Source organism: Xenopus tropicalis, chromosome 9, assembly GCF_000004195.4.
Source record: "Xenopus tropicalis strain Nigerian chromosome 9, UCB_Xtro_10.0, whole genome shotgun sequence".
Lineage (NCBI taxonomy): Eukaryota > Metazoa > Chordata > Amphibia > Anura > Pipidae > Xenopus > Xenopus tropicalis.
In genome coordinates this window covers 82,369,031-82,396,864 of record NC_030685.2, presented here as the reverse complement: position 1 = coordinate 82,396,864, position 27,834 = coordinate 82,369,031, and the positions used below count along the sequence as shown (strand labels likewise).

Here is a 27,834-nt window from a genome sequence, read left to right as displayed (position 1 = left end):
CCTCCAGTTACATGGGAGTAGGAGAAACAATAGGTTAGCTGAAAGCAGTTCTAATGTGTAGCGCTGGCTGAAAGCTCAGACTCAGGCACAATGCACTGAGATGGCGCCTACACACCAATATTACAGCTACAAATACATTTGTTGGTTCAAGAATAAAAGTTTAAATGGCAGAGGGAATTATTTGCTATGGAAACAGAAATAAAAAGTACCCCATAAATATCATGACAGTGTCCCTTTAATGTCATATAGACTTTAGATTATGCAATAAAAACATTATTATTTATTATGAGTAAAGCCCCAGGCACACACCTTACTTTGATACTGCCCAACAGGAATGTGCAGCAGGGATCTTGCATTACAGGACAATGCCCCTGAATTTCTGCCCCCTCCCCTCCCTCCCATAAATGTTACTCACATGTGGACTTTGTATTCCCAGTTTTCTTGGAGTTGTACCATATAGTCATGCAGTCCTCCTGCAGTTTGAAATATCTCTGTTTCTTCCAACTGCGGGATTTCACTTTTCTCATAAGGGAGCCGGCCTGCATAAGCTGCAGGTTCTCGTTCAGCTGTAGGCCTGATGGGGCAGAGGCATATTATGGAAGGGTTAAATGTCACCATGTTTACATGACAAAAAGTCACATGATTTTTAGAATTTGGATTCGGTTCGGCCAAGACCATAGATCTTGGTTGGCTAAATTCTGGATTTGGTGCGTCCCTAATATATATATATATATATATATACAGTTTGGTCATTTCCCTATGGGACCAAACTGTAAATCATATCCTTATAAACGGTACTTAATGATCAGTTATAATCAGCGCTTAGTGATGTAATTTCACATGACTCACTGAAACTTGTATATTATAATAAATAATGTACTCCCTGTTGTAAAATATAAGGAATTAAAAGTCACCTCGGAGTTCCATGACCTGTACAACAGGAGGTACTTTATTCACAATATATATATAAAGAATTATTTCTATAAAGGCAAACAAGAAAGGAAAAGCCAGGGAAGATTAGCCAAACATATACAGGTATCGAACCCCTTACCCGGAAACCCATTATCCAGAAAGTTCCGAATTACAGAAAGGTTATCTCCCATAGACTCCATTTTAATGAATTAATTCACATTTTTAAAAATGGTTTCCTTTTTCTCTGTAATAAAACAGTACCTGTACTTGATCCCAACTAAGATATAATTACCCCTTATTGGGGGCAGAACAGTCCTATTGGGTTTATTTAATGGTTAAATGATTCCCTTTTCTCTGTAATAATAAAACAGTACCTGTACTTGATCCCAACTAAGATATAATTACCCCTTATTGGGGCAGAACAGCCCTATTGGGTTTATTTAATGGTTAAATGATTCCCTTTTCTCTGTAATAATAAAACAGTACCTGTACTTGATCCCAACTAAGATATAATTACCCCTTATTGGGGCAGAACAGCCCTATTGGGTTTATTTAATGGTTAAATGATTCCCTTTTCTCTGTAATAATAAAACAGTACCTGTACTTGTTCCCAACTAAGATATAATTACCCCTTATTGGGGCAGAACAGCCCTATTGGGTTTATTTAATGGTTAAATGATTCCCTTTTCTCTGTAATAATAAAACAGTACCTGTACTTGATCCCAACTAAGATATAATTACCCCTTATTGGGGGCAGAACAGTCCTATTGGGTTTATTTAATGGTTAAATGATTCCCTTTTCTCTGTAATAATAAAACAGTACCTGCACTTGATCCCAACTAAGATATAATTACCCCTTATTGGGGCAGAACAGTTCTATTGGGTTTAATTACTGTTTAAATAATTTTTTTGCAGACTTAAGGTAGGAGATCCGAATTACGGAAAGACCCCTTATCCAGAATACCCCAGGTCCCGAGCATTCTGGATAATGGGTCCTATACCTGTACTGTAAACAAATCAATTTTACGTTTACTTTTCCTTTAAGCATAAGGAATGGGCCACCATGGGTTCTTGTGCCAATACTCTGATAAAGCACAAAGCTGCGGTACTTACGGGCAGAGCAGGGGGATGTCATGGTGCCGTTTTCATGCCCTCGCTAGCGCTGGCACCTGTAGAAGACAAATGGGAAAGTCATTGTTGGACAAATCAGCCGCACACGCAGCTCCTTGTTCCCCGGCTACAGCTGTCAGTGTGTAACAGCCCGGCCGCTCATTTACCTAAACTCCCATGAATAATAGATCACTTACAACTAAATATTACCCAGGGCTCGGCACAGAGAGTGAATGCTCTAATGTTCAACGCCATTGGCTGCCTGATGTCATACAATTATTCCTATTCCCAAACTGAACTGGGACAAGAATGGCATTAACCCTTGAATGTGTCCGTATCGGTCATCCGAAATACACACTGCTGTCTAGGGAGCAGAGAGTCCCGAACTGTGCGGCCGCTCCCATAGAGGGGCCCAGGGCGGTGGGGGTGGGGGGCAACATAAAGGTAATTCAAGGTGAGGTTCCATAGGATAGATCAGGGATCCCCAACCTTTTTTACATATGAGCCACACTCAAAATCACAAAAGCAAGAAAAAAAAGTTCTTTGGGGGTGCCAAATAAGGGCTGTGATTGGCTATTTGGTAGCCCCATGTGGACATCTAGCCAACAGGAGGCTCTGCTTGGAGAAAAACTGTGTCTGTGCCTCCAGAACTTGTCTTCAAGCAAGAAATTTAAAAATGGCACCTAATTTGAGGCCACTGGGAGCAACATCAATGGGGTTGGTGAGCAACATGTTGCCTCTGAGCTACTGGTTGGGGATCACTGGGCTAGATACTCCCCGAAACCCATTGGGGTGAGATCTGGAGAGAATATTTATTTTATGTTGTAAAAAAGTCTTGCAGCAATGTTTTCTTATCTCTTTATTATGAGCTATGGGGGAGGCTACACCATATTGGGATGGACAGAAACAATACAATGCAATGCAATATAATGGTGGTGGGAGTGGGAGAGTGAGTACCAGAGGCGGAGGAGTGAGTGGGAGAGTGAGTACCAGAGGTGGAGGAGTGAGTGGGAGAGTGAGTACCAGAGGTGGAGGAGTGAGTGGGAGAGTGAGTACCACAGGCAGAGGAGTGAGTGGGAGAGTGAGTACCACAGGCAGAGGAGTGAGTGGGAGAGTGAGTACCAGAGGTGGAGGAGTGAGTGGGAGAGTGAGTACCAGAGGTGGAGGAGTGAGTGGGAGAGTGAGTACCAGAGGTGGAGGAGTGAGTGGGAGAGGGAGTACCAGAGGTGGAGGAGTGAGTGGGAGAGTGAGTACCAGAGGTGGAGGAGTGAGTGGGAGAGTGAGTACCAGAGGTGGAGGAGTGAGTGGGAGAGTGAGTACCACAGGCAGAGGAGTGAGTGGGAGAGTGAGTACCAGAGGTGGAGGAGTGAGTGGGAGAGTGAGTACCAGAGGTGGAGGAGTGAGTGGGAGAGTGAGTACCAGAGGTGGAGGAGTGAGTGGGAGAGTGAGTACCAGAGGTGGAGGAGTAAGTGGGAGAGTGAGTACCAGAGGTGGAGGAGTAAGTGGGAGAGTGAGTACCAGAGGTGGAGGAGTAAGTGGGAGAGTGAGTACCAGAGGTGGAGGAGGGAGTAGGAGAGTGAGTACCAGAGGTGGAGGAGTGAGTGGGAGAGTGAGTACCAGAGGTGGAGGAGTGAGTGGGAGAGTGAGTACCAGAGGTGGAGGAGTAAGTGGGAGAGTGAGTACCAGAGGTGGAGGAGTGAGTGGGAGAGTGAGTACCAGAGGTGGAGGAGTAAGTGGGAGAGTGAGTACCAGAGGCGGGAGAGTGAGTACCAGAGGTGGAGGAGTGAGTGGGAGAGTGAGTACCAGAGGTGGAGGAGTGAGTGGGAGAGTGAGTACCAGAGGTGGAGGAGTGAGTGGGAGAGTGAGTACCAGAGGTGGAGGAGTAAGTGGGAGAGTGAGTACCAGAGGTGGAGGAGTGAGTGGGAGAGTGAGTACCAGAGGTGGAGGAGTAAGTGGGAGAGTGAGTACCAGAGGTGGAGGAGTGAGTGGGAGAGTGAGTACCAGAGGTGGAGGAGTAAGTGGGAGAGTGAGTACCAGAGGCGGGAGAGTGAGTACCAGAGGTGGAGGAGTGAGTGGGAGAGTGAGTACCAGAGGTGGAGGAGTAAGTGGGAGAGTGAGTACCAGAGGTGGAGGAGTAAGTGGGAGAGTGAGTACCAGAGGTGGAGGAGGGAGTAGGAGAGTGAGTACCAGAGGTGGAGGAGTGAGTGGGAGACTGAGTACCAGAGGTGGAGGAGTGAGTGGGAGAGTGAGTACCAGAGGTGGAGGAGTGAGTGGGAGAGTGAGTACCAGAGGCAGAGGAGGGAGTGGGAGAGTGAGTACCAGTAAGACATCATTAGGTTGGGCATTTCTACTTTATGTGTAAATGTGGGAGCCATCACCCCCCTGCCCTACCACCACTAACTACAGCCCTGCCCTTCTTTCCACCTGCCCTTCCCTCCTTACCAAGTGTTTAGTTGTTAATTGCCTATTGCCATTAGTTGTCGTTATGGCTGCCCTCTCAATACGCAAGCTCCACCCCTTACCTGGCATCATTCTGTTTGAAAATGTCACATGGTACAACTGAAGGAATGGAGGGAAAGCCCTGTCCACTCACTGGCCAGTCTGAATGAGCTTGGTATAGCCAAGTGATTAAATACAAAGAATATTTACACAGAACCAGCACTTCATTCAATGACTTTTTGAAAGGATGTACCCACTTACCCATAATTCACATGATATAGCTAAACTGGGCAGTGGGGATATGGTAGAGGAAACAGAGAGAAACATAAGGGAATAGTACAGGGGAATCCCTATGTGCCATAGTTTTATGGTATCTCTCTGTACAGGCTATGGGCAAACTTAGGGGGCTGTTCCTGCTGAATTGTGCTTAGTACAGGGGAATCCCTATGTGCCATAGTTTTATGGTATCTCTCTGTACAGGCTATGGGCAAACTTAGGGGCAGTTCCTGCTGAATTGTGCTTAGTACAGGGGAATCCCTATGTGCCATAGTTTTATGGTATCTCTCTGTACAGGCTATGGGCAAACTGAGGGGCTGTTCCTGCTGAATTGTGCTTAGTACAGGGGAATCCCTATGTGACATAGTTTAATGGTATTTCTCTGTACAGGCTATGAGCAAACTTAGTGGGCTGTTCCTGCTGAATTGTGCTTAGTACAGGGGAATCCCTATGCTGCCATAGTTTTATGGTATCTCTCTGTACAGGCTATGGGCAAACTTAGGGGGCTGTTCCTGCTGAATTGTGCTTAGTACAGGGGAATCCCTATGTGCCATAGTTTTATGGTATCTCTCTGTACAGGCTATGAGCAAACTTAGGGGGCTGTTCCTGCAGAATTGTGCAAACATTTATGGTATCTCTCTATGCAGACCTAGAGTATTCCATTACTTGCCTCTTTGACATGCCACACCTAGGATATAATCAATCAAATCCCATTGGCTGTTAGGCCATGCACACTTCTGGTTTCTTGTCAGGAGATGATCACATTACACGTGGGAGAGACATAAGGAGAATTGTCAGGCAGCAAACAATGGGAGATTATGGAAGACTGACAGTAATAGGTGAGTGATGAAGCCCATTAGAGAGACTAAAGAAGACAAAGATAAGTCATTGGGTACATGGTAACCACCTAAAGTGAGGGCTTGTTCATACTTACATGTGACAAGGCTGAAAAGTGCTCTTACATACAGATGGAGCCAACAGTATTCTTCCATGGCATGCATGGTAAAGCACAATAGGGCCAATGTTTTATCTCAGTAGGCTATTGTTCTATCTCAGTAGGCTAATGTTCTATCTCAGTAGGCTAATGTTCTATCTCAGTAGGCCAATGTTCTATCTCAGTTTGCTAATGTTCTATCTCAGTAGGCTAATGTTCTATCTCAGTAGGCTAATGTTCTATCTCAGTAGGCTAATGTTCTATCTCAGTAGGCTATTGTTCTATCTCAGTAGGCTAATGTTCTATCTCAGTAGGCTAATGTTCTATCTCAGTAGGCTATTGTTCTATCTCAGTAGGCTAATGCTCTATCTCAGTAGGCTAATGCTCTATCTCAGTGGGCTAATGCTCTATCTCAGTGGGCTAATGTTCTATCTCAGTAGGCTAATGCTCTATCTCAGTAGGCTAATGCTCTATCTCAGTAGGCTAATGTTCTATCTCAGTAGGCTAATGTTCTATCTCAGTAGGCTAATGTTCTATCTCAGTAGGCTAATGCTCTATCTCAGTAGGCTAATGTTCTATCTCAGTAGGCTAATGCTCTATCTCAGTAGGCTAATGCTCTATCTCAGTAGGCTAATGTTCTATCTCAGTAGGCTAATGTTCTATCTCAGTAGGCTAATGTTCTATCTCAGTAGGCTATTGTTCTATCTCAGTAGGCTAATGTTCTATCTCAGTAGGCTAATGTTCTATCTCAGTAGGCTAATGTTCTATCTCAGTAGGCTATTGTTCTATCTCAGTAGGCTATTGTTCTATCTCAGTAGGCTAATGTTTTATCTCAGTAGGACTGAATGGTGGGTAGAGTTGGCTCCATCTGTAGGAAAGAACATCTTTCTATGTTGGGGTTCTCTGAGTCACAAGTAACCAGGAGCCAATGGAAGAGGCACAGCTTGGCCCACATTCAGGCCTATTAGTGCCGAGTCTTATTGCTAAGTGGCAACCTCCAACCCTTCACTTTCTACAGCAAACACAAGAGCTGACCTGCACAGAAAAGGGAGCTGGCTGCCTCCCAGGTCTCAGGATTCCACCCGGATCACATGTCCGCCTCTCTAATAACCCAGGGTGTTAATGAGCTTTCTGCATCAGCTCCATCTTTGTGTGCCATTTAATTAGGATGGGCCCTGGCGGAGAGCAGTTTCCTAGGGAGAAGGGGAGAACACTATTGTTAGTGGCTGTACTGGCGCAGCCGCGAATCCGCAATGTTTTATACATGAAGTTTCCCAAACAAAGTGAATGTAGGGAATCACTGACTCCTGTGCTCACGGTGCTGCTATCCGGTTACACCGTAACACAGTAAGGGCTGCTGGAAAAAAGACTTTGTGTTAGCCATGGCGTGTGTGAAGCCAACATCTTAATGAATACAAACAGCTTGATGCATTTTGGAGTGGTCTTTCCTGGTCCTGGGGTCTGAATGATTTATACACATGCACTGCACATAGACCCCCACCCACATTCCTATAGGCAGATACTGAACAAGACAGGGGAGCAAAGCAGTCTAAATAGCAAACAATAAAAACATATAAAACTTCACTGTAATATATCCCCACCCACAGCCTCTCCTATAATCACTGCACCCATACTCTTCCCACAGCCCCTTCATAATATAATCACTGCACCCATACCCCACCCACAGCCCCTTCATAATATAATCACTGCACCCATACACCACCCACAGCCCCTTCATAATATAATCACTGCACCCATACCCCATCCGCAGCCCCTTCATAATATAATCCCTGCACCCATACCCCACCCACAGCCCCTTCATAATATAGTCATTGCACCCATACCCCACCCGCAGCCCCTTCATAATATAATCACTGCACCCATACCCCACCCGCAGCCCCTTCATAATATAATCACTGCACCCATACCCCACCCGCAGCCCCTTCATAATATAATCACTGCACCCATACCCCACCCACAGCCCCTTCATAATATAATCACTGCACCCATACCCCATCCGCAGCCCCTTCATAATATAATCCCTGCACCCATACCCCACCCACAGCCCCTTCATAATATAGTCATTGCACCCATACCCCACCCGCAGCCCCTTCATAATATAATCACTGCACCCATACCCCACCCGCAGCCCCTTCATAATATAATCACTGCACCCATACCCCACCTACAGCCCCTTTATAATAAAATCAATATACCCATACCCCACCCACAGCCCCTTCATAATATAATCCCTGCACCCATACCCCACCCACAGCCCCTTCATAATATAATCACTGCACCTATACCCCACCCACAGCCCCTTCATAATATAATCCCTGCACCCATACCCCACCCACAGCCCCTTTATAATATAATCAATACACCCATACCCCACCCACAGCCCCTTCATAATATAATCACTGCACCCATACCCCACCCACAGCCCCTTTATAATATAATCACTGCACCTATACCCCACCCACAGCCCCTTCATAATATAATCACTGCACCCATACCCCACCCATAGCCCATTCATAATATAATCACTGCACCAATACCCCACCCACAGTCCCTTCATAATATAATCACTGCACCCATACCCCACCTACAGCCCCTTTATAATATAATCACTGCACCCATACCCCACCCATAGCCCCTTCATAATATAATCACTGCACCCATACCCCACCCGCAGCCCCTTCATAATATAATCACTGCACCCATACCCCACCCGCAGCCCCTTCATAATATAATCACTGCACCCATAGCCCACCCATAGCCCCTTCATAATATAATCACTGCACCCATACCCCACCCGCAGCCCCTTCATAATATCATCACTGCACCCATACCCCACCCGCAGCCCCTTCATAATATAATCACTGCACCCATACCCCACCCATAGCCCCTTCATAATATAATCACTGCACCCATACCCCACCCGCAGCCCCTTCATAATATAATCACTGCACCCATACCCCACCCGCAGCCCCTTCATAATATAATCACTGCACCCATAGCCCACCCATAGCCCCTTCATAATATAATCACTGCACCCATACCCCACCCATAGCCCCTTCATAATATAATCACTGCACCCATACCCCACCCGCAGCCCCTTCATAATATGATCACTGCACCCATACCCCACCCACAGCCCCTTCATAATATAATCACTGCACCTATACCCCACCCACAGCCCCTTCATAATTTAATCACTGCACCCATACCCCACCCGCAGCCCCTTCATAATATAATCACTGCACCCATACCCCACCCGCAGCCCCTTCATAATATGATCACTGCACCCATACCCCACCCGCAGCCCCTTCATAATATAATCACTGCACCCATACCCCACCCGCAGCCCCTTCATAATATAATCACTGCACCCATACCCCACCCACAGCCCCTTCATAATATAATCACTGCACCCATACCCCATCCGCAGCCCCTTCATAATATAATCCCTGCACCCATACCCCACCCACAGCCCCTTCATAATATAGTCATTGCACCCATACCCCACCCGCAGCCCCTTCATAATATAATCACTGCACCCATACCCCACCCGCAGCCCCTTCATAATATAATCACTGCACCCATACCCCACCTACAGCCCCTTTATAATAAAATCAATATACCCATACCCCACCCACAGCCCCTTCATAATATAATCACTGCACCCATACCCCACCCACAGCCCCTTCATAATATAATCACTGCACCTATACCCCACCCACAGCCCCTTCATAATATAATCCCTGCACCCATACCCCACCCACAGCCCCTTTATAATATAATCAATACACCCATACCCCACCCACAGCCCCTTCATAATATAATCACTGCACCCATACCCCACCCACAGCCCCTTTATAATATAATCACTGCACCTATACCCCACCCACAGCCCCTTCATAATATAATCACTGCACCCATACCCCACCCATAGCCCATTCAAAATATAATCACTGCACCAATACCCCACCCACAGTCCCTTCATAATATAATCACTGCACCCATACCCCACCCACAGCCCCTTCATAATATAATCACTGCACCCATACCCCACCCACAGCCCCTTCATAATATAATCACTGCACCCATACCCCACCCGCAGCCCCTTCATAATATAATCACTGCACCCATACCCCACCCGCAGCCCCTTCATAATATAATCACTGCACCCATAGCCCACCCATAGCCCCTTCATAATATAATCACTGCACCCATACCCCACCCGCAGCCCCTTCATAATATAATCACTGCACCCATACCCCACCCACAGCCCCTTCATAATATAATCACTGCACCCATACCCCACCCATAGCCCCTTCATAATATAATCACTGCACCCATACCCCACCCGCAGCCCCTTCATAATATAATCACTGCACCCATACCCCACCCGCAGCCCCTTCATAATATAATCACTGCACCCATAGCCCACCCATAGCCCCTTCATAATATAATCACTGCACCCATACCCCACCCGCAGCCCCTTCATAATATAATCACTGCACCCATACCCCACCCACAGCCCCTTCATAATATAATCACTGCACCTATACCCCACCCACAGCCCCTTCATAATATAATCACTGCACCCATACCCCACCCGCAGCCCCTTCATAATATAATCACTGCACCCATAGCCCCTTCATAATATAATCACTGCACCTATACCCCTCCCACAGCCCATTCAACATATAATGACTGAGAGTCATGGCATTGCCTTGCCAGTGCCACCCTGAAGAAGAGCAGAAATACCGGAGTCCTTTGCCAAATGCACAGCAGCAATAATCTAATAATGGAATGAGGCCTCTCAGAATGAAGCACAGGAGGCTGTCAGGCTTTTAATAACAATAATGCTGAGTGCAGTGGGAGCCGTATATCTGCGCAGCTGAGATCCCGGTGCCGTAAATGTCTCTGAGATCACAGCGCTCTGCTAATAACATTATCTGTCAGACTGGTCTCCAGCCCTCCTGGCTACATCACACAGACGTGGTGTGTCCAACCCAATAACTACAACTCCCAGCAGCCTCTGACACCCACAGGGAAGGGCTGCCTTCATAGTAAGATATATTCAGATACTGCCATCCAGATTTTGTTGACCTACAACTCCTTGTATCTCACTGAGAGTCACCAAATTTAACTCACAACCATAATAAATGAATTATCAGGTGAAGGTTTAAACATTTCCAAGTTGGGTCAAACAATAGAAACCTCTGCCTGCTGCTTTCTTCTTCTTCATCATGTATAGAGAAGCAAAGGCCTATAACATCTTCATGCTGAATGCCTGTGCCTTACTTTCTTAGTAACTTACTAACTGTCTACACTCACTCATGTATTGGGAAGTCCATTTATTCGCCTTAAATTGATGAGCCCCAATAAGTGCAAAGCCAGTCTGCCTAAGGCTAATTTAGGTTGGCCAATTTAGCCGCTTTTGTCTGTACTGATATGCGGCAACTATGAAACTAAACGCTTTTGTGCCCCAGGCTTTACCCAGCCTGATGGCCACTGGCTGTTAATGAAAGTCTTTCAATCTGGCCAGCAGGCTGGAGCTGCTCACAGCCACCTTTTATGATTTGTATTAATGTATTTATTTAATCTCCACTGTTTCAATTTTTAATTGTCTTTTTTTCCTGGATTCGGTGCAATGGATACTGGGGTCTGGGATCTGGGGTGGGAAGTGTGGCCATTAGGTTCCTTCCTCCCTTGAACCAGCCCCTCTGCGGGTGCAAAAAGCTGATGAGATCTCCTCAGAGGTCTGCTTGTGTTTCCTTCCTAACCTTGGAAGCATTCTGGTTGGAGAGTGGGGGAGAAAGAGACCCTTAGCCTTTGGGCAAAGAGGGTCTGAACACCCTTATGGTTGGAGGAGTCGGGATAAAATGGTCGCCCCTAGCCTTGGTGCAGGAGAGACCGAAAGACTCTGTTTCATTGTGGGCCCTGGCCGGGAGTTGCGGAGTGATTTGGGGATTTTATAAGACAAGTCTACCTGTATCCTTAAGGCACTTTGTGTTTTTAATCACACAAAGCACTTTGCTTGGCCTTCAGTTAAAATAAGTCTGCACTTGGGAATTCGATCAGCTTACTGCCCTGACTGTGCTTTACAACCTAATAGATGAGGCTCAGTCTCAAGGGTATTCCATGTCAATGGAAATTTTAGCAGAAATCCTGAGCATCCTTCCCAGAATTCCTTTTACTAACATAAAAGAAACACTAGTAAAGATAAGACACAATCTATACTGGAAGTGAGCGCTTACACTCCTAATACAAACTATACTGGGAGTGAGCGCTTACACTCCTAATACAAACTATACTGGAAGTGAGCGCTTACACTCCTAATGCAAACCATACTGGGAGTGAGCGCTTACACTCCTAATACAAACTATACTGGGAGTGAGCGCTTACACTCCTAATACAAACTATACTGGAAGTGAGCGCTTACACTCCTAATGCAAACCATACTGGGAGTGAGCGCTTACACTCCTAATGCAAACCATACTGGGAGTGAGCGCTTACACTCCTAATACAAACTATACTGGGAGTGAGCGCTTACACTCCTAATACAAACTATACTGGAAGTGAGCGCTTACACTCCTAATGCAAACCATACTGGGAGTGAGCGCTTACACTCCTAATACAAACTATACTGGGAGTGAGCGCTTACACTCCTAATACAAACTATACTGGGAGTGAGCGCTTACACTCCTAATACAAACTATACTGGAAGTGAGCGCTTACACTCCTAATACAAACCATACTGGGAGTGAGCGCTTACACTCCTAATACAAACTATACTGGGAGTGAGCGCTTACACTCCTAATACAAACCATACTGGGAGTGAGCGCTTACACTCCTAATACAAACTATACTGGGAGTGAGCGCTTACACTCCTAATACAAACTATACTGGAAGTGAGTGCTTACACTCCTAATACAAACTATACTGGGAGTGAGCGCTTACACTCCTAATACAAACTATACTGGAAGTGAGCGCTTACACTCCTAATACAAACTATACTGGAAGTGAGTGCTTACACTCCTAATACAAACTATACTGGAAGTGAGCGCTTACACTCCTAATGCAAACCATACTGGGAGTGAGCGCTTACACTCCTAATACAAACTATACTGGGAGTGAGCGCTTACACTCCTAATACAAACTATACTGGGAGTGAGCGCTTACACTCCTAATACAAACTATACTGGAAGTGAGCGCTTACACTCCTAATACAAACTATACTGGGAGTGAGCGCTTACACTCCTAATACAAACTATACTGGAAGTGAGCGCTTACAATCCTAATACAAACTATACTGGGAGTGAGCGCTTACACTCCTAATACAAACCATACTGGGAGTGAGCGCTTACGCTCCTAATACAAACTATACTGGAAGTGAGCGCTTACACTCCTAATACAAACTATACTGGGAGTGAGTGCTTACGCTCCTAATACAAACTATACTGGAAGTGAGCGCTTACACTCCTAATACAAACTATACTCGGAGTGAGCGCTTACACTCCTAATACAAACTATACTGGGAGTGAGTGCTTACGCTCCTAATACAAACTATACTGGAAGTGAGCGCTTACACTCCTAATACAAACTATACTCGGAGTGAGCGCTTACACTCCTAATACAAACTATACTGGGAGTGAGTGCTTACGCTCCTAATACAAACCATACTGGGAGTGAGCGCTTACACTCCTAATACAAACTATACTGGAAGTGAGCGCTTACAATCCTAATACAAACTATACTGGAAGTGAGCGCTTACAATCCTAATACAAACTATACTGGGAGTGAGTGCTTACACTCCTAATACAAACTATACTGGGAGTGAGCGCTTACGCTCCTAATACAAACCATACTGGGAGTGAGCACTTACACTCCTAATACAAACCATACTGGGAGTGAGCAATACACTCCTAATACAAACTATACTGGGAGTGAGCGCTTACGCTCCTAATACAAACCATACTGGGAGTGAGCGCTTACACTCCTAATACAAACTATGCTGGGAGTGAGTGCTTACACTCCTAATACAAACCATACTGGGAGTGAGCGCTTACACTCCTAATACAAACTATACTGGGAGTGAGCGCTTACGCTCCTAATACAAACCATACTGGGAGTGAGCACTTACACTCCTAATACAAACCATACTGGGAGTGAGCAATACACTCCTAATACAAACTATACTGGGAGTGAGCGCTTACGCTCCTAATACAAACCATACTGGGAGTGAGCGCTTACACTCCTAATACAAACTATACTGGGAGTGAGCGCTTACAATCCTAATACAAACTATACTGGAAGTGAGCGCTTACACTCCTAATACAAACTATACTGGGAGTGAGTGCTTACAATGCTAATACAAACTATACTGGAAGTGAGCGCTTACACTCCTAATACAAACTATACTGGGAGTGAGTGCTTACACACCTAATACAAACTATACTGGGAGTGAGTGCTTACACTCCTAATACAAACCATACTGGGAGTGAGCGCTTACACTCCTAATACAAACCATACTGGGAGTGAGCGCTTACACTCCTAATACAAACAATGCTGGGAGTGAGCGCTTACACTCCTAATACAAACCATACTGGGAGTGAGCGCTTACACTCCTAATACAAACTATGCTGGGAGTGAGTGCTTACACTCCTAATACAAACCATATTGGGAGTGAGCAATACACTCCTAATACAAACTATACTGGGAGTGAGCGCTTACGCTCCTAATACAAACCATACTGGGAGTGAGCGCTTACACTCCTAATACAAACTATGCTGGGAGTGAGTGCTTACACTCCTAATACAAACCATACTGGGAGTGAGCGCTTACACTCCTAATACAAACTATACTGGGAGTGAGCGCTTACGCTCCTAATACAAACCATACTGGGAGTGAGCACTTACACTCCTAATACAAACCATACTGGGAGTGAGCAATACACTCCTAATACAAACTATACTGGGAGTGAGCGCTTACGCTCCTAATACAAACCATACTGGGAGTGAGCGCTTACACTCCTAATACAAACTATACTGGGAGTGAGTGCTTACACTCCTAATACAAACTATACTGGGAGTGAGTGCTTACACTCCTAATACAAACCATACTGGGAGTGAGCGCTTACACTCCTAATACAAACCATACTGGGAGTGAGCACTTACACTCCTAATACAAACTATACTGGGAGTGAGTGCTTACACTCCTAATACAAACTATACTGGGAGTGAGTGCTTACACTCCTAATACAAACCATACTGGGAGTGAGCGCTTACACTCCTAATACAAACCATACTGGGAGTGAGCACTTACACTCCTAATACAAACCATACTGGGAGTGAGCAATACACTCCTAATACAAACTATACTAGGAGTGAGCGCTTACGCTCCTAATACAAACCATACTGGGAGTGAGCGCTTACACTCCTAATACAAACTATACTGGGAGTGAGTGCTTACACTCCTAATACAAACTATACTGGGAGTGAGTGCTTACACTCCTAATACAAACCATACTGGGAGTGAGCGCTTACACTCCTAATACAAACCATACTGGGAGTGAGCGCTTACACTCCTAATACAAACTATACTGGAAGTGAGCGCTTACACTCCTAATACAAACTATACTGGGAGTGAGTGCTTACACTCCTAATACAAACTATACTGGGAGTGAGCGCTTACACTCCTAATACAAACTATACTGGGAGTGAGTGCTTACACTCCTAATACAAACTATACTGGGAGTGAGCGCTTACACTCCTAATACAAACCATACTGGGAGTGAGCGCTTACACTCCTAATACAAACTATACTGGAAGTGAGCGCTTACACTCCTAATACAAACTATACTGGGAGTGAGTGCTTACACTCCTAATACAAACTATACTGGGAGTGAGTGCTTACACTCCTAATACAAACCATACTGGGAGTGAGCGCTTACACTCCTAATACAAACCATACTGGGAGTGAGCGCTTACACTCCTAATACAAACTATGCTGGGAGTGAGCGCTTACACTCCTAATACAAACCATACTGGGAGTGAGCGCTTACACTCCTAATACAAACTATGCTGGGAGTGAGTGCTTACACTCCTAATACAAACCATATTGGGAGTGAGCAATACACTCCTAATACAAACTATACTGGGAGTGAGCGCTTACGCTCCTAATACAAACCATACTGGGAGTGAGCGCTTACACTCTTAATACAAACCATACTGGGAGTGAGCGCTTACACTCCTAATACAAACTATGCTGGGAGTGAGTGCTTACACTCTTAATACAAACCATACTGGGAGTGAGCAATACACTCCTAATACAAACTATACTGGGAGTGAGCGCTTACGCTCCTAATACAAACCATACTGGGAGTGAGCGCTTACACTCCTAATACAAACTATACTGGAAGTGAGCGCTTACACTCCTAATACAAACTATACTGGGAGTGAGCGCTTACACTCCTAATACAAACCATACTGGGAGTGAGCGCTTACACTCCTAATACAAACTATACTGGGAGTGAGTGCTTACACTCCTAATACAAACCATACTGGGAGTGAGCAATACACTCCTAATACAAACTATACTGGGAGTGAGCGCTTACGCTAATAATACAAAACATACTGGGAGTGAGCACTTACACTCCTAATACAAACTATACTGGGAGTGAGTGCTTACACTCCTAATACAAACCATACTGGGAGTGAGCGCTTACACTCCTAATACAAACTTTAGTGGAAGCGAGCGCTTACACTCCTAATACAAACTATACTGGAAGTGAGTACTTACACTCCTAATACAAACTATACTGGAAGTGAGTACTTACACTCCTAATACAAACTATACTGGGAGTGAGCGCTTACACTCCTAATACAAACCATACTGGGAGTGAGCGCTTACACTCCTAATACAAACTATACTGGGAGTGAGCGCTTACACTCCTAATACAAACCATACTGGGAGTGAGCGCTTACACTCCTAATACAAACCATACTGGGAGTGAGCGCTTACACTCCTAATACAAACTATACTGGGAGTGAGCGCTTACACTCCTAATACAAACCATACTGGGAGTGAGCGCTTACACTCCTAATACAAACTATACTGGGAGTGAGCGCTTACACTCCTAATACAAACCATACTGGGAGTGAGTGCTAACACTCCTAATACAAACCATACTGGGAGTGAGCGCTTACACTCCTAATACAAACTATACTGGGAGTGAGCGCTTACACTCCTAATACAAACCATACTGGGAGTGAGCGCATACAATGCTAATACAAACTATACTGGGAGTGAGCGCTTACGCTAATAATACAAAACATACTGGGAGTGAGCGCTTACACTCCTAATACAAACCATACTGGGAGTGAGCGCTTACAATGCTAATACAAACTATACTGGGAGTGAGCGCTTACACTCCTAATACAAACTATACTGGGAGTGAGCGCTTACACTCCTAATACAAACCATACTGGGAGTGAGCGCTTACAATGCTAATACAAACTATACTGGGAGTGAGCGCTTACACTCCTAATACAAACTATACTGGGAGTGAGCGCATACAATGCTAATACAAACTATACTGGGAGTGAGTGCTTACACTCCTAATACAAACTATACTGGGAGTGAGTGCTTACAATGCTAATACAAACTATACTGGGAGTGAGCGCTTACACTCCTATTACAAACTATACTGGGAGTGAGTGCTTACACTCCTATTACAAACTATACTGGGAGTGAGTGCTTACACTCCTAATACAAACCATACTGGGAGTGAGCGCTTACACTCCTAATACAAACCATACTGGGAGTGAGCGCTTACAATGCTAATACAAACTATACTGGGAGTGATCGCTTACACTCCTAATACAAACCATACTGGGAGTGAGCGCTTACAATGCTAATACAAACCATACTGGAAGTGAGCGCTTACACTCCTAATACAAACCATACTGGGAGTGAGCGCTTACACTCCTAATACAAACCATGCTGGGAGTGAGCGCTTACAATGCTAATACAAACTATACTGGGAGTGAGCGCTTACAATGCTAATACAAACTATACTGGGAGTGAGCGCTTACACTCCTATTACAAACTATACTGGGAGTGAGTGCTTACACTCCTAATACAAACCATACTGGGAGTGAGCGCTTACAATGCTAATACAAACTATACTGGGAGTGAGCGCTTACAATGCTAATACAAACCATACTGGAAGTGAGCGCTTACACTCCTAATACAAACCATACTGGGAGTGAGCGCTTACACTCCTAATACAAACCATGCTGGGAGTGAGCGCTTACAATGCTAATACAAACTATACTGGGAGTGAGCGCTTACACTCCTATTACAAACTATACTGGGAGTGAATGCTTACACTCCTAATACAAACCATACTGGGAGTGAGCGCTTACACTCCTAATACAAACCATACTGGGAGTGAGCGCTTACAATGCTAATACAAACTATACTGGGAGTGAGCGCTTACAATGCTAATACAAACCATACTGGGAGTGAGCGCTTACAATGCTAATACAAACCATACTGGAAGTGAGCGCTTACACTCCTAATACAAACTATACTGGGAGTGGGCGCTTACACTCCTAATACAAACTATACTGGGAGTGAGTGCTAACATTCCTAATACAAACCATACTGGAAGTGAGCGCTTACAATGCTAATACAAACTATACTGGGAGTGAGCGCTTACACTCCTATTACAAACTATACTGGGAGTGAATGCTTACACTCCTAATACAAACCATACTGGGAGTGAGCGCTTACACTCCTAATACAAACCATACTGGGAGTGAGCGCTTACAATGCTAATACAAACTATACTGGGAGTGAGCGCTTACAATGCTAATACAAACCATACTGGGAGTGAGCGCTTACACTCCTAATACAAACCATACTGGGAGTGAGCGCTTACAATGCTAATACAAACTATACTGGGAGTGAGCGCTTACACTCCTATTACAAACTATACTGGGAGTGAATGCTTACACTCCTAATACAAACCATACTGGGAGTGAGCGCTTACACTCCTAATACAAACCATACTGGGAGTGAGCGCTTACAATGCTAATACAAACTATACTGGGAGTGAGCGCTTACAATGCTAATACAAACCATACTGGGAGTGAGCGCTTACACTCCTAATACAAACCATACTGGGAGTGAGAGCTTACACTCCTAATACAAACCATACTGGGAGTGAGCGCTTACAATGCTAATACAAACCATACTGGGAGTGAGCGCTTACACTCCTAATACAAACCATACTGGGAGTGAGCGCTTACAATGCTAATACAAACTATACTGGAAGTGAGCGCTTACACTCCTAATACAAACTATACTGGGAGTGAGCGCTTACACTCCTAATACAAACTATACTGGGAGTGAGCGTTTACACTCCTAATACAAACTATACTGGAAGTGAGTGCTTACCTCCTAATACAAACTATACTGGGAGTGAGCGCTTACACTCCTAATACAAACTATACTGGGAGTGAGCGCTTACAATCCTAATACAAACTATACTGGAAGTGAGCGCTTACACTCCTAATACAAACTATACTGGAAGTGAGTGTTTACAATCCTAATACAAACTATACTGGAAGTGAGCGCTTACACTCCTAATACAAACTATACTGGAAGTGAGTGTTTACAATCCTAATACAAACTATACTGGGAGTGAGCGCTTACACTCCTAATACAAACTATACTGGGAGTGAGCGTTTACACTCCTAATACAAACTATACTGGAAGTGAGTGTTTACAATCCTAATACAAACTATACTGGGAGTGAGCGCTTACACTCCTAATACAAACTATACTGGGAGTGAGCGTTTACACTCCTAATACAAACTATACTGGAAGTGAGTGTTTACAATCCTAATACAAACTATACTGGGAGTGAGCGCTTACACTCCTAATACAAACTATACTGGGAGTGAGCGTTTACACTCCTAATACAAACTATACTGGAAGTGAGTGCTTACACTCCTAATACAAACTATACTGGGAGTGAGCGCTTACACTCCTAATACAAACTATACTGGGAGTGAGCGTTTACACTCCTAATACAAACTATACTGGAAGTGAGTGTTTACAATCCTAATACAAACTATACTGGGAGTGAGCGCTTACAATCCTAATACAAACTATACTGGGAGTGAGCGTTTACACTCCTAATACAAACTATACTGGAAGTGAGTGTTTACAATCCTAATACAAACTATACTGGAAGTGAGCGCTTACACTCCTAATACAAACTATACTGGAAGTGAGTGTTTACACTCCTAATACAAACTATACTGGGAGTGAGCGTTTACACTCCTAATACAAACTATACTGGAAGTGAGTGCTTACACTCCTAATACAAACTATACTGGGAGTGAGCGCTTACACTCCTAATACAAACTATACTGGGAGTGAGCGCTTACAATCCTAATACAAACTATACTGGAAGTGAGCGCTTACACTCCTAATACAAACTATACTGGAAGTGAGTGTTTACAATCCTAATACAAACTATACTGGAAGTGAGCGCTTACACTCCTAATACAAACTATACTGGAAGTGAGCGCTTACACTCCTAATACAAACTATACTGGAAGTGAGCGCTTACACTCCTAATACAAACTATACTGGGAGTGAGCGCTTACACTCCTAATACAAACTATACTGGGAGTGAGCGCTTACACTCCTAATACAAACTATACTGGAAGTGAGTGCTTACACTCCTAATACAAACTATACTGGGAGTGAGCGCTTACACTCCTAATACAAACTATACTGGAAGTGAGTGCTTACACTCCTAATACAAACTATACTGGGAGTGAGCGCTTACACTCCTAATACAAACTATACTGGAAGTGAGCGCTCACAATCCTAATACAAACTATACTGGGAGTGAGCGCTTACACTCCTAATACAAACTATACTGGAAGTGAGTACTTACACTCCTAATACAAACTATACTGGGAGTGAGCGCTTACAATACTAATACAAACTATACTGGAAGTGAGTACTTACACTCCTAATACAAACTATACTGGGAGTGAGCGCTTACACTCCTAATACAAACTATACTGGAAGTGAGTACTTACACTCCTAATACAAACTATACTGGGAGTGAGCGCTTACAATACTAATACAAACTATACTGGAAGTGAGTACTTACACTCCTAATACAAACTATACTGGGAGTGAGCGCTTACACTCCTAATACAAACTATACTGGAAGTGAGTACTTACACTCCTAATACAAACTATACTGGGAGTGAGCGCTTACAATACTAATACAAACTATACTGGAAGTGAGTACTTACACTCCTAATACAAACTATACTGGGAGTGAGCGCTTACACTCCTAATACAAACTATACTGGAAGTGAGTACTTACACTCCTAATACAAACTATACTGGGAGTGAGCGCTTACACTCCTAATACAAACTATACTGGAAGTGAGCGCTTACACTCCTAATACAAACTATACTGGAAGTGAGCGCTTACACTCCTAATACAAACTATACTGGAAGTGAGTACTTACACTCCTAATACAAACTATACTGGGAGTGAGCGCTTACACTCCTAATACAAACCATACTGGGAGTGAGCGCTTACACTCCTAATACAAACTATACTGGGAGTGAGCGCTTACACTCCTAATACAAACCATACTGGGAGTGAGCGCTTACACTCCTAATACAAACCATACTGGGAGTGAGCGCTTACACTCCTTATACAAACTATACTGGAAGTGAGTGCTCACAATCTTAATAAAAACTATACTGGGAGTGAGCGCTTACAATACTAATACAAACTATACTGGAAGTGAGCGCTTACACTCCTAATACAAACTATACTGGAAGTGAGCGCTTACACTCCTAATACAAACTATACTGGAAGTGAGCGCTTACACTCCTAATACAAACTATACTGGAAGTGAGCGCTTACACTCCTAATACAAACTATACTGGAAGTGAGCGCTTACACTCCTAATACAAACTATACTGGAAGTGAGCGCTTACACTCCTAATACAAACTATACTGGGAGTGAGCGCTTACAATACTAATACAAACTATACTGGAAGTGAGCGCTCACAATCTTAATAAAAACTATACTGGGAGTGAGCGCTTACAATACTAATACAAACTATACTGGAAGTGAGCGCTTACACTCCTAATACAAACTATACTGGAAGTGAGCAATACACTCCTAATACAAACTATACTGGAAGTGAGTGCTTACACTCCCAATACAAACTATACTGGGAGTGAGCGCTTACAATCCTAATACAAACTATACTGGAAGTGAGCGCTTACAATCCTAATACAAACTTTACTGGGAGTGAGCGCTTACAATCCTAATACAAACTATACTGGGAGTGAGCGCTTACAATCCTAATACAAACTATACTGGAAGTGAGCGCTTACACTCCTAATACAAACTATACTGGAAGTGAGTGCTTACACTCCTAATACAAACTATACTGGGAGTGAGCGCTTACAATCCTAATACAAACTATACTGGAGGTGAGCGCTTAAACTCCTAATACAAACTTTAGTGGAAGCGAGCGCTTACACTCCTAATACAAACTATACTGGAAGTGAGCGCTTACACTCCTAATACAAACTATACTGGAAGTGAGTACTTACACTCCTAATACAAACTATACTGGGAGTGAGCGCTTACACTCCTAATACAAACTATACTGGAAGTGAGTACTTACACTCCTAATACAAACTATACTGGGAGTGAGCGCTTACACTCCTAATACAAACCATACTGGGAGTGAGCGCTTACACTCCTAATACAAACTATACTGGGAGTGAGCGCTTACACTCCTAATACAAACCATACTGGGAGTGAGTGCTAACACTCCTAATACAAACCATACTGAGAGTGAGCGCTTACAATGCTAATACAAACTATACTGGGAGTGAGCGCTTACACTCCTAATACAAACTATACTGGGAGTGAGTGCTAACACTCCTAATACAAACCATACTGGGAGTGAGCGCATACAATGCTAATACAAACTATACTGGGAGTGAGCGCTTACGCTAATAATACAAAACATACTGGGAGTGAGCACTTACACTCCTAATACAAACCATACTGGGAGTGAGCGCTTACACTCCTAATACAAACTATACTGGGAGTGAGTGCTAACACTCCTAATACAAACCATACTGGGAGTGAGCGCTTACAATGCTAATACAAACTATACTGGGAGTGAGCGCTTACACTCCTAATACAAACTATACTGGGAGTGAGCGCATACAATGCTAATACAAACTATACTGGGAGTGAGTGCTTACACTCCTAATACAAACTATACTGGGAGTGAGTGCTTACAATGCTAATACAAACTATACTGGGAGTGAGCGCTTACACTCCTATTACAAACTATACTGGGAGTGAGTGCTTACACTCCTAATACAAACCATACTGGGAGTGAGCGCTTACACTCCTAATACAAACCATACTGGGAGTGAGCGCTTACAATGCTAATACAAACTATACTGGGAGTGAGCGCTTACAATGCTAATACAAACCATACTGGAAGTGAGCGCTTACACTCCTAATACAAACCATACTGGGAGTGAGCGCTTACACTCCTAATACAAACCATGCTGGGAGTGAGCGCTTACAATGCTAATACAAACTATACTGGGAGTGAGCGCTTACACTCCTATTACAAACTATACTGGGAGTGAGTGCTTACACTCCTAATACAAACCATACTGGGAGTGAGCGCTTACACTCCTAATACAAACCATACTGGGAGTGAGCGCTTACAATGCTAATACAAACTATACTGGGAGTGAGCGCTTACAATGCTAATACAAACCATACTGGAAGTGAGCGCTTACACTCCTAATACAAACCATACTGGGAGTGAGCGCTTACACTCCTAATACAAACCATGCTGGGAGTGAGCGCTTACAATGCTAATACAAACTATACTGGGAGTGGGCGCTTACACTCCTAATACAAACTATACTGGGAGTGAGTGCTAACATTCCTAATACAAACCATACTGGAAGTGAGCGCTTACAATGCTAATACAAACTATACTGGGAGTGAGCGCTTACACTCCTATTACAAACTATACTGGGAGTGAATGCTTACACTCCTAATACAAACCATACTGGGAGTGAGCGCTTACACTCCTAATACAAACCATACTGGGAGTGAGCGCTTACAATGCTAATACAAACTATACTGGGAGTGAGCGCTTACAATGCTAATACAAACCATACTGGGAGTGAGCGCTTACACTCCTAATACAAACCATACTGGGAGTGAGAGCTTACACTCCTAATACAAACCATACTGGGAGTGAGCGCTTACAATGCTAATACAAACCATACTGGGAGTGAGCGCTTACACTCCTAATACAAACTATACTGGGAGTGAGTGCTTACACTCCTAATACAAACCATACTGGGAGTGAGCGCTTACAATGCTAATACAAACTATACTGGAAGTGAGCGCTTACACTCCTAATACAAACTATACTGGGAGTGAGCGCTTACACTCCTAATACAAACTATACTGGGAGTGAGCGTTTACACTCCTAATACAAACTATACTGGGAGTGAGCGCTTACACTCCTAATACAAACTATACTGGGAGTGAGCGCTTACACTCCTAATACAAACCATACTGGGAGTGAGCGCTTACAATGCTAATACAAACCATACTGGGAGTGAGCGCTTACACTCCTAATACAAACCATACTGGGAGTGAGCGCTTACAATGCTAATACAAACTATACTGGAAGTGAGCGCTTACACTCCTAATACAAACTATACTGGGAGTGAGCGCTTACACTCCTAATACAAACTATACTGGGAGTGAGCGTTTACACTCCTAATACAAACTATACTGGGAGTGAGCGCTTACACTCCTAATACAAACTATACTGGGAGTGAGCGCTTACACTCCTAATACAAACTATACTGGAAGTGAGTGTTTACAATCCTAATACAAACTATACTGGGAGTGAGCGCTTACACTCCTAATACAAACTATACTGGAAGTGAGCGCTTACACTCCTAATACAAACTATACTGGGAGTGAGCGCTTACACTCCTAATACAAACTATACTGGAAGTGAGCGCTTACACTCCTAATACAAACTATACTGGAAGTGAGCGCTTACACTCCTAATACAAACTATACTGGAAGTGAGCGCTTACACTCCTAATACAAACTATACTGGGAGTGAGCGCTTACACTCCTAATACAAACTATACTGGGAGTGAGCGCTTACACTCCTAATACAAACTATACTGGAAGTGAGTGCTTACACTCCTAATACAAACTATACTGGGAGTGAGCGCTTACACTCCTAATACAAACTATACTGGAAGTGAGCGCTCACAATCCTAATACAAACTATACTGGAAGTGAGTGCTCACAATCTTAATAAAAACTATACTGGGAGTGAGCGCTTACAATACTAATACAAACTATACTGGAAGTGAGCGCTTACACTCCTAATACAAACTATACTGGAAGTGAGCGCTTACACTCCTAATACAAACTATACTGGGAGTGAGCGCTTACACTCCTAATACAAACTATACTGGAAGTGAGTGCTTACACTCCTAATACAAACTATACTGGGAGTGAGCGCTTACACTCCAAATACAAACTATACTGGGAGTGAGCGCTTACACTCCTAATACAAACTATACTGGAAGTGAGCGCTCACAATCCTAATACAAACTATACTGGAAGTGAGTGCTCACAATCTTAATAAAAACTATACTGGGAGTGAGCGCTTACAATACTAATACAAACTATACTGGAAGTGAGCGCTTACACTCCTAATACAAACTATACTGGAAGTGAGTGCTCACAATCTTAATAAAAACTATACTAGGAGTGAGCGCTTACAATACTAATACAAACTATACTGGAAGTGAGTGCTCACAATCTTAATAAAAACTATACTGGGAGTGAGCGCTTACACTCCTAATACAAACTATACTGGAAGTGAGTGCTCACAATCTTAATAAAAACTATACTAGGAGTGAGCGCTTACAATACTAATACAAACTATACTGGAAGTGAGCGCTCACAATCTTAATAAAAACTATACTGGGAGTGAGCGCTTACAATACTAATACAAACTATACTGGAAGTGAGCGCTTACACTCCTAATACAAACTATACTGGGAGTGAGCGCTTACACTCCCAATACAAACTATACTGGGAGTGAGCGCTTACACTCCTAATACAAACTATACTGGAAGTGAGCGCTTACAATCCTAATACAAACTTTACTGGGAGTGAGCGCTTACAATCCTAATACAAACTATACTGGGAGTGAGCGCTTACAATCCTAATACAAACTATACTGGAGGTGAGCGCTTACACTCCTAATACAAACTATACTGGAAGTGAGCGCTCACACTCCTAATACAAACTATACTGGAAGTGAGCGCTTACACTCCTAATACAAACTATACTGGAAGTGAGCGCTTACACTCCTAATACAAACTATACTGGAAGTGAGCGCTCACACTCCCAATACAAACTATACTGGAAGTGAGCGCTTACACTCCTAATACAAACTATACTGGAAGTGAGCAATACACTCCTAATACAAACTATACTGGAAGTGAGTGCTTACACTCCCAATACAAACTATACTGGGAGTGAGCGCTTACAATCCTAATACAAACTATACTGGAAGTGAGCGCTTACAATCCTAATACAAACTTTACTGGGAGTGAGCGCTTACACTCCTAATACAAACTATACTGGGAGTGAGCGCTTACACTCCTAATACAAACTATACTGGAAGTGAGCGCTTACACTCCTAATACAAACTATACTGGAAGTGAGCGCTTACACTCCTAATACAAACTATACTGGGAGTGAGCGCTTACACTCCTAATACAAACTATACTGGGAGTGAGCGCTTACAATCCTAATACAAACTATACTGGAGGTGAGCGCTTACACTCCTAATACAAACTTTAGTGGAAGCGAGCGCTTACACTCCTAATACAAACTATACTGGAAGTGAGCGCTTACACTCCTAATACAAACTATACTGGAAGTGAGCGCTTACACTCCTAATACAAACTATACTGGGAGTGAGCGCTTACACTCCTAATACAAACTATACTGGAAGTGAGCGCTTACACTCCTAATACAAACTATACTGGGAGTGAGCGCTTACACTCCTAATACAAACTATACTGGAAGTGAGCGCTTACACTCCTAATACAAACTATACTGGAAGTGAGCGCTTACACTCCTAATACAAACTATACTGGAAGTGAGTACTTACACTCCTAATACAAACTATACTGGGAGTGAGCGCTTACACTCCTAATACAAACTATACTGGAAGTGAGCGCTTACACTCCTAATACAAACTATACTGGAAGTGAGCGCTTACACTCCTAATACAAACTATACTGGAAATGAGCGCTTACACTCCTAATACAAACTATACTGGGAGTGAGCGCTTACACTCCTAATACAAACTATACTGGAAGTGAGTGCTTACACTCCTAATACAAACTATACTGGGAGTGAGCGCTTACACTCCTAATACAAACTATACTGGAAGTGAGCGCTTACACTCCTAATACAAACTATACTGGGAGTGAGCGCTTACACTCCTAATACAAACTATACTGGAAGTGAGCGCTTACACTCCTAATACAAACTATACTGGGAGTGAGCGCTTACACTCCTAATACAAACTATACTGGAAGTGAGCGCTTACAATCCAAATACAAACTATACTGGAAGTGAGCGCTTACAATCCTAATACAAACTATACTGGAAGTGAGCGCTTACACTCCTAATACAAACTATAATGGAAGTGAGCGCTTACACTCCTAATACAAACTATACTGGGAGTGAGCGCTTACACTCCTAATACAAACTATACTGGAAGTGAGCGCTTACAATCCTAATACAAACTATACTGGAAGTGAGCGCTTACACTCCTAATACAAACTATACTGGGAGTGAGCGCTTACACTCCTAATACAAACTATACTGGGAGTGAGCGCTTACAATCCTAATACAAACCATACTGGAAGTGAGCGCTTACGCTCCTAATACAAACTATACTGGAAGTGAGCG

General features: G+C 43.6%; 1 protein-coding gene across 4 annotated transcripts in view; it reads right to left on the bottom strand.

Moving 5' to 3' along the window:
- Positions 1–27,834, bottom strand: part of plcd4 (phospholipase C delta 4) — a 52,171-nt gene that overhangs the window by 13,149 nt on the left and 11,188 nt on the right. For 2 of the 4 annotated variants that reach the window (XM_002933938.3, XM_031893580.1), the window contains exons 1-3: positions 4,465–4,541; positions 2,026–2,081; positions 416–574 (exon numbers count right to left, since the gene is read on the bottom strand). In XM_002933938.3, coding sequence (XP_002933984.2) covers positions 416–574; positions 2,026–2,047 — 181 coding nt within the window. In that variant the 5' untranslated portion in view covers positions 2,048–2,081; positions 4,465–4,541. Of the gene's footprint in view, positions 1–415; positions 575–2,025; positions 2,082–4,464; positions 4,542–6,706; positions 6,865–27,834 lie in introns of those variants that run through there. The other 2 variants (XM_031893579.1, XM_004917631.3) reach the window with 2 other exon arrangements.